Source organism: Cannabis sativa, chromosome 4 (genome assembly GCF_029168945.1).
Source record: "Cannabis sativa cultivar Pink pepper isolate KNU-18-1 chromosome 4, ASM2916894v1, whole genome shotgun sequence".
NCBI lineage: Eukaryota > Viridiplantae > Streptophyta > Magnoliopsida > Rosales > Cannabaceae > Cannabis > Cannabis sativa.
Window position 1 is genome coordinate 80,680,996 of NC_083604.1, and position 7,855 is coordinate 80,688,850.

The 7,855-nt window shown below is 31.6% G+C and overlaps 2 protein-coding genes across 3 annotated transcripts; both read left to right on the plus strand.

Moving 5' to 3' along the window:
- Positions 1 to 316: 316 nt before the first annotated feature.
- Positions 317 to 3,128, plus strand: LOC115712689 (26S proteasome regulatory subunit 4 homolog A). Its single transcript, XM_030641019.2, has 6 exons — positions 317 to 921; positions 1,628 to 1,873; positions 2,045 to 2,214; positions 2,301 to 2,517; positions 2,607 to 2,747; positions 2,832 to 3,128. The coding sequence occupies exons 1-6, from the start codon at positions 439 to 441 to the stop codon at positions 2,913 to 2,915; spliced, it is 1,341 nt and encodes a 446-aa protein (XP_030496879.1). The 5' UTR covers positions 317 to 438; the 3' UTR covers positions 2,916 to 3,128.
- A 1,391-nt stretch (positions 3,129 to 4,519) lies between these two features.
- On the plus strand, positions 4,520 to 6,857 carry LOC115712795 (uncharacterized). 2 transcript variants are annotated; one of them, XM_061114969.1, is made up of 9 exons: positions 4,520 to 4,695; positions 4,926 to 5,038; positions 5,136 to 5,167; positions 5,667 to 5,714; positions 5,867 to 5,914; positions 6,005 to 6,094; positions 6,208 to 6,296; positions 6,380 to 6,430; positions 6,529 to 6,857. In XM_061114969.1, the coding sequence occupies exons 2-9, from the start codon at positions 4,962 to 4,964 to the stop codon at positions 6,550 to 6,552; spliced, it is 459 nt and encodes a 152-aa protein (XP_060970952.1). In that variant the 5' UTR covers positions 4,520 to 4,695; positions 4,926 to 4,961; the 3' UTR covers positions 6,553 to 6,857. The 2 variants fall into 2 exon arrangements, with proteins under 2 accessions (XP_060970952.1, XP_030497022.2); XM_030641162.2 differs by having other exon boundaries at positions 4,522 to 4,695; positions 6,002 to 6,094.
- The last annotated feature ends 998 nt before the right edge of the window (positions 6,858 to 7,855 follow it).

Here is a 7,855-nt window from a genome sequence, read left to right on the forward strand (position 1 = left end):
AAAACACCAGTAAAACACAAAGCAATATAACTCAAAACAACAGTAGAACACTAGTAAAACACCAGTAGAACACCAGTGAAACTTAACACAGTATACTGCAGTATAAAACTTATAAAAAAATACAGTAAAAAAGTAAAAAATACCGCCTGGCAGTATTTTTGTAAAAAAATAGTAAAAGTTAGTATACCATCTAAATTTCCCTATCATAACCCATATGACCACTCTACCCATATGAGCCCATTCTGTATTATGGGCTTATGGCCCATAGTAAAGTAAAATGGGCTTCTTTTACATATGAGCCCATTAAAATGCCCAGCCCAATATTGCCCTGATATTTAACAATTGAGAAGAATTGTTAACTTGATCCCAAAGACAACTCTCAGATACTCAAAAGCTTTCTCTTTTCGTTCTCTCTTTGTTTTTCTCAGATTAACAAAAATGGGTCAAGGAACTCCCGGTGGTCTCAACCGTCAGGGTTTACCCGGAGATCGGAAACCTGACGGCGGCGACAAGAAGGAGAAGAAGTTTGAGCCCGCGGCGCCGCCGGCTAGAGTTGGTCGCAAGCAACGGAAGCAAAAGGGTCCCGAAGCTGCGGCTAGGCTTCCGACTGTAACCCCTTTAACTAAGTGCAAGTTGAGGCTTTTAAAGCTTGAGCGAATCAAGGATTATCTGCTTATGGAGGAAGAGTTTGTTACTAATCAGGAGCGACTCAAGCCTCAGGAAGAGAAAGCTGAAGAGGATAGATCCAAGGTTGACGATCTTAGAGGTTCGCCTATGAGCGTTGGTAATCTTGAGGAGCTTATCGATGAGAGCCATGCCATCGTTTCTTCCTCTGTTGGGCCTGAGTATTATGTGGGCATTTTGTCTTTTGTTGATAAGGACCAATTGGAACCTGGCTGCGCAATTTTGATGCACAATAAGGTAACGAGATTTGAATTTTAGGGTTTTGGTTTGATTTTAATTTTTAATTTTTTTAAAGCATATTTAATTCGTATCTAGGGTTTTTTGATTTTAATGAAAGAAATGAATTGGGTTTGAATAAAGTGTATTGATTTTATTGGACTTTAGTATTTGGGGAAGTATTTAATGAGGAAAGAATGAAATTTACCAACTTATTAGTGTGAAATACTAAAATTTGCAACATAACCTTACTTAATTTACTCTATGCTATGGTCGCACAGTGCAAATCAATGTTCGTTTTGCATACAGTGTAATTCATAGTCGGTTATTTTGCTAAGAAAGGTTATATTTATACAAAACACTCGAGGAAAGAAGCATAATTGAGATTATATTCTAGCTAAGTGGGTAAGAAAATAGTAATGTAGTATCACTAGGAGTGGAGTGGCTATGTTGTTGATTAAGAATTAGTATCAAGTTCAAGTGTTTCGCAGTTAGTTTGTCTTATTATGTATGTTTCTTATAATTGTATGCTTTATCTCTAGCTTGGGATTACTCCCTTTTCACATTTCCTGGCTTGGTTTCTTGGGAGTTCTTTATGCGTGTTGTGGATTGCATAGTTTGTGTTGTGAATCTTTTTTTTGTAGTTTAATATAAATGGTTAATGTTGTATGCTGGAAATGATGTTGTCAGCTGATCTTTTTGAATGTATCATTGTGATGGCTTGTAGGTTCTTTCGGTTGTTGGGCTTCTTCAAGATGAAGTTGATCCCATGGTGTCTGTGATGAAAGTCGAGAAGGCTCCATTGGAATCATATGCAGATATTGGTGGTTTAGATGCCCAGATACAGGAGATTAAAGAAGCTGTTGAGCTTCCTCTTACTCATCCTGAATTATACGAAGACATCGGTATCAAGCCTCCTAAGGGTGTTATATTGTATGGAGAACCAGGAACTGGCAAGACTTTACTTGCTAAGGTATGAATATGTTTCTTCTACTTTGTTTCTCTCCTCATTGACCATTTTATTTAATTCTTAATGGCTACATTATAAATTTGATCTGTTACTACATTGCTGCTGTCTATATGGTTAATTGTTGTAATTTTAAAAACACTCCCTGAGCTATACCTTTTACTTATGTTCTCTCAGGCAGTTGCTAATTCAACATCAGCCACTTTCTTGCGTGTTGTTGGTAGTGAATTGATTCAAAAGTACTTGGGAGATGGTCCAAAACTAGTTAGAGAGCTTTTTAGGGTTGCAGATGATCTCTCTCCTTCAATTGTCTTCATTGATGAGATTGACGCAGTCGGTACAAAGAGGTGAGCCATTGTACACTTTAATGTTAAAAATCAGCATTACACATCACTGAGCTTGAAACATTTATAATTATTATATCATTTTGCAGGTACGATGCTCATTCTGGTGGTGAACGTGAAATTCAGAGAACTATGCTTGAGCTGCTGAACCAGTTAGATGGTTTTGATTCAAGAGGAGATGTTAAAGTCATTCTTGCAACAAATAGAATCGAAAGTCTTGATCCAGCTTTACTCCGTCCTGGTCGAATAGATAGGAAAATTGAATTCCCTCTCCCTGATATCAAAACAAGAAGAAGGATTTTCCAGGTATCATAGAAATTTGACATGATTTGTAGAAGTGTGACTTCGATATGCTTTCGTTAAAATTCCTCTTATCATTCTGCATCCTCTTTCAGATTCACACATCAAGGATGACATTGGCTGATGACGTCAACTTGGAAGAATTTGTCATGACTAAGGATGAGTTTTCCGGTGCTGATATCAAGGCAATTTGCACCGAAGCCGGTTTGCTTGCATTGAGGGAACGCCGAATGAAGGTGATTCACATAACTCAAATTCGGTTGGTTTCTTTACTGTGGGAGTTGCTAACAATAGTTTTCCATGATTGAATTGTGTTTCAGGTGACACACGCTGACTTTAAGAAGGCGAAAGAGAAGGTGATGTTCAAGAAGAAGGAAGGAGTACCAGAAGGACTTTATATGTGATAAGATTGTCCCATGTTGTTGGAGAAATATGTTCTTTGCTTTGTCTCCTTATAACAACTAAATTTATTTCAAATTCGATGGCACATTTTCATTTTTCTTGATATTGGGTATTACAGAAAAGATTTGCATATCATGTTTTGTTGAAATATTAAGGCTCCCATTGTAGACTCTTCTCTTCCATATTATACGATAGCTTTCTCCCATTTAACCAAACTTATTTTTGTGATTGAAGTTCTCTTTAGTACCAAAAAAATATGTACTAATTGCAGTATTCTTCTACCTCTTTAGTGCCCAAAATATTAAAATATATATATATTTTTTTCCTTCTTAAAAAAGGTTATGTAGCCTAAGTCGTAGTATATTATTATTATTATTATTATTATATAATTTAAGCCTCACATAATTATTAAACAAAATATATTGTCAATAATTATAATAGTGATAAACAAATAAATTCCGAAATCTAATTTTTTACACTAATTACATAGTTATCATTATTAAAAGATAAATTTGCAAATAAAGCACTAAATTTTTTACTTTTTTATATTTAATATATATATTTTTTTTTATAGTGGATATCAAAATATTGTTTTTCTTGTATTTTTTTACAAATTTAACAGTTAATATTAAAATGTAAGAAAAATTAATATTTTAGTAATTTTACGGAAATAATAAAAAAAAAGGTGAAAGTTTTGTTATTTTCTTATAAATAAATACGTAAGTTAAATTCACTGTAAATAAATATTTAAGTTTAATTTCATTTTTAGAATTTTTGTAGGTACTTCGTCGTTAAGTGTCAAGTCAATAAAAACAATTTGATAAGATCTCATACTTACAACCAACATCATATAAGAATATCTCTAATGCAATTAATGCTTAAAGTTGCCATAAAATTTTACATCACCTTAAAATATAATATTTTATCTTCTCTATCATTTACATCATTTTTTGCCACTTTTTACTAAAAAAAATACTCCAATGCAAGCAACCCTAAAATTACTCAAAAATAAGATATTTATGTTTAGTTTTTAACTTTTATTATTTTTCTAAAATAAAATAAAAAATGATAGATACTACAGTTGTTCTTGACAAGCATCGACAATTGTCTATTTAAAGTTCTCTAATGCATTAACAACACTCCATTGTAGCTTACCTTCTAACAGATGGGCCACAACAATACATGTTGTATTGGAGTTGGCCTAACTCAATTGAGACATTATAAATCAGGCTAAACTTCTCTTAATATTTTTTTGAGCAAGAACTTCCTAGTTTTTTTAGTTTAAAAAAAAAAAAAAGGAGTTTTTTGGTTTTTACGAAAATTTTAGAAATATAATTTTAATATTTATCTGCAACTAAGAGTTAAACTTAAATATTTAAGTCACAAATTACTTTAAAATTAATAATTATTATTAGAGTAATTTGTAGTATAAATACTTAACCTAAGTTTAATTTATGATAATAGTACCTAGTAGTCGTTAAATATAAGTCATTATCATATGTTATTAGTATATTTAAACTAATTCTACTTAAAAAAAAAAAATTAAAAAACTTAAAGCACTTGATAATTTAATTAACACTTATTCTTATTCTTATTATTATTAAAAACGTGGAAAATGCATTTAAATAAATAAAAATAAAATCCAATTTTCTTCTTCTTCTTCTTCTCACGCTTTCCAATTCCTCGTCGGTCCAGGGCAGTGCTTCCTCCGGTTAAACCCTAAACTCTCAGTCTCTGCCGCCCAACCCACGTTGCTGGTTCTCTGCCCTTCGGCGCTATCAGGTATCCTTAGCTCCTTATAAAAGTTTCACTTCTACAACCTATGTCATGGTCAGAAACTTTAGAAATGTAATGATAATGAAATCAATTTTAGGTAGAGTTGGTTTCCTAAAGAGTAATAAGATTATCTATAATATCAATTTTCTGGGATATTATTGAACTGTATTATCATTATCTTTTTATTTCAATTGATAATTTGGGTGTGTTTGTTTGTTTGTTTGTTTTATAATTAGAACTTTTTTGAGGGATTATAAAGCAGAAAGAATTCAATGGCTGGCCCTAAGCAATGCCAAGTTTGCAATGAAGCAGTTTCCAAGTACAAGTGTCCCTCTTGTTTAACCCCATAGTAAGCTAACCTCTAAACCAGAAACCTTTGAAGTCTTTAATCTTTGGTCCCAATTTTTGTTTTGTTAACATTGTTTTTGTAATATTCATTGTTGCAGTTGTTCACTTATCTGCTTCAAGAAACACAAAGGTTTGATGCTTTGACATTTGATTCTGGTTTTTGCATTTGACTCTGATTTCATCAATTTGATAGGTTGGTCATGTAATTTAATCATCAAGTTAATTGATTTGATAATTTCTCTCATTGATAAACTTAAAATAACCTTGTCATTCCAAGCTGGGTAGAGAGAAAAGATTGTAAATTTTCATTATTTGTTTTTAATACTAATTAGCAGCTCACTCTGTAATCTTAATTGATAACTCTTTCTTAGCCTGTAAAATTGACCAATTGGACTAAATGGAATTTCCAAATAGTAAAATAAATTAATATAGGTCTATAATGTGTATCATGTTGACTAATTGATTAACCTCCATTGTTTCTATATTAATGTCTGTCAAATGTCAACTAAGAGAAAGCTTTCTGATCCAGGACTTACCACTGATAAGATTATTAATAAAAGTCTTGTAATTGTCTTTTTGGTATTATCATATCCATAATCATAACTAAACTGAGTTGATAACGATGGCAGAAATTCCGTGTTCTAAGCCAGCGGCTTCTCAGCAAAACCAAAAGGAAAATAAGAATCATGATCAACTGTTCTTTTTGGATTTTAATTTTCACGTATTGAAGTATCTTTATTATGTCCTGTAATCAGACACCTTATCAATTTTTGTGGTTTCTGATTTAACTTCCATAGTAATAACTAAACTGAGCTGATATCAATGGCAGAAATCCCGTGTTCTATGCCAGTGGCTTCTCAGCAAAATCTAAAGGAAAGTAAGAAACATGATCAACTGTTCTGTTGGATTTAATATGTTTTGTATTGAACTATCGGGTTTTTTAACATTCTATAAACATGATCAGCTGCTGGCCCTCTAATTCAATCGCATGTAGAAAGGCCATTAGTACTTACCGAGCCAACCAAGGTGCTGGAGAGGTTACAACTGGAGGCTTTAGGTGTGGTTTCATAACTAGCTTCACTATTCACAGTCATAATGTGTATGTACATATATCTGAAGCACGCTTTGCTAAGAACTGTAAACAAAATTTTGGTGCATTGTGTTTTGCAGTTTCATCAAGTGAAATTTGCAATGTTTTGAAAGATGAGAACATTCAGAAACTCATATGTGATATTGATAACTCTTCAGATCCTGAAAAGGTGAGTAATATGTATTACAATTATGGAATACTTCTTGTCATTAGGATAAAAAATATGCTAATAGCATCTTTACTTTCTATTAGGAACTTGATAAAGCTATGGAATCAGAGATGTTTTGTGCCTTTACTGACAAGGTAATAGGCTAATAGCCCCATCTTCATTGATTTTCTTTATAATTAGTTAAATTTTTATGATTGACAATGAAGCAATTTTTGTGATTCTTTGTCCTCAGATTCTTTCTACTGTAAACCAATAAATATGAGCACATGGAGTACAAGAAGATATTTGTAGGAGGAACTTAACTCTAAATTTTCCCGATAGAAGTATTGCTAAAAGGATCTCCATCATTATATTCCTTCTCCTCCTCTCATATCTGGTTAGTCAACAAGATTAAAGCTTAAAAATTAGAGTCAACAGTGTCTTAGATCTTCATGTGATATTAAATGTAGTGCCAACTTAGTTCCAACTTTGTTCTGTAGCAAGTTTACTAAGAAAAAGTAGAAGAAAATGTAACAATCTTGTACAAATGTTATATGAATGATCAAGTTTTCTATTTTCCTACTCAGATGAGCAGACAATGAGATTTTGACATTTATCTTTGTATTGTATCTTCAAACTTGAGCCTTTTTATATACCCTGCTATTTTAGGGTGTGATTTTAGTGATTAATCTTTATTTTATTTTTTAAAAATAGAATTTAATCTTCAAATAGAATATAAACTGTGTGTCAAATATTCAACAATATTTATTAGAATTCTAATAAAAATTTTAAAATACTAAGACGCAATTACTATTTAATCTCATATATTTTATTTACTCAATATTAAATAATATAAATCTTCTGCATCGAGTAGACTTTCCCACATAGAGTTGGATTGTATTCATCTCTTTAAGAAAGAAAAGATTGAGATGATGATAGTCTTGTAATATTCTGTCTCTATTGCCTTCTTTCCTCTCTAAAAATCTAATAACTTTGCTTATAGTTTAGCCCACATAGTGGCTTCTCACATTGATGGCATTCAGAGCCTTTTTGGGTGAAATCAAATTCCAATTTTTAATTGTTTTGTACATGAATAAAAGTAATTCAATATTGAAAAAAAAAAAACAATCTTTCACATCAAATAGTGTTGGACAACAAATATTTCATAACAATGCTCATTCAACAAGTTCTTAATAATTTTTTTAAATAATTATTAAATTAAAATATGCATAATATTAGATTAGATTAACAGTATGATATTCTCAAATGATGTTAGACCTATTTTTTTTTTATTAATAATAAAAACTTTTATTAATCATAAAAAAAGTCCTCCCTTACCATAGATGAAAAATACGACTTGTAGAAAACGAGAGTCACACATGTATGATAACTAGTTAAGTCTTTCATTCTTATGCAATTTTCTCTTTTAATTTAACATGTTATTTTTGCTGGGGGTGTTCATTAAATTTAATTTACACTTTTCTACTCATAGTACATTTGTTGGGCCCCGTTCTTTCACTTTATTGGGCCACTATCTCACCTTGACTATCACAGTTTTATTTTTGAGCACCTTCCTTGTA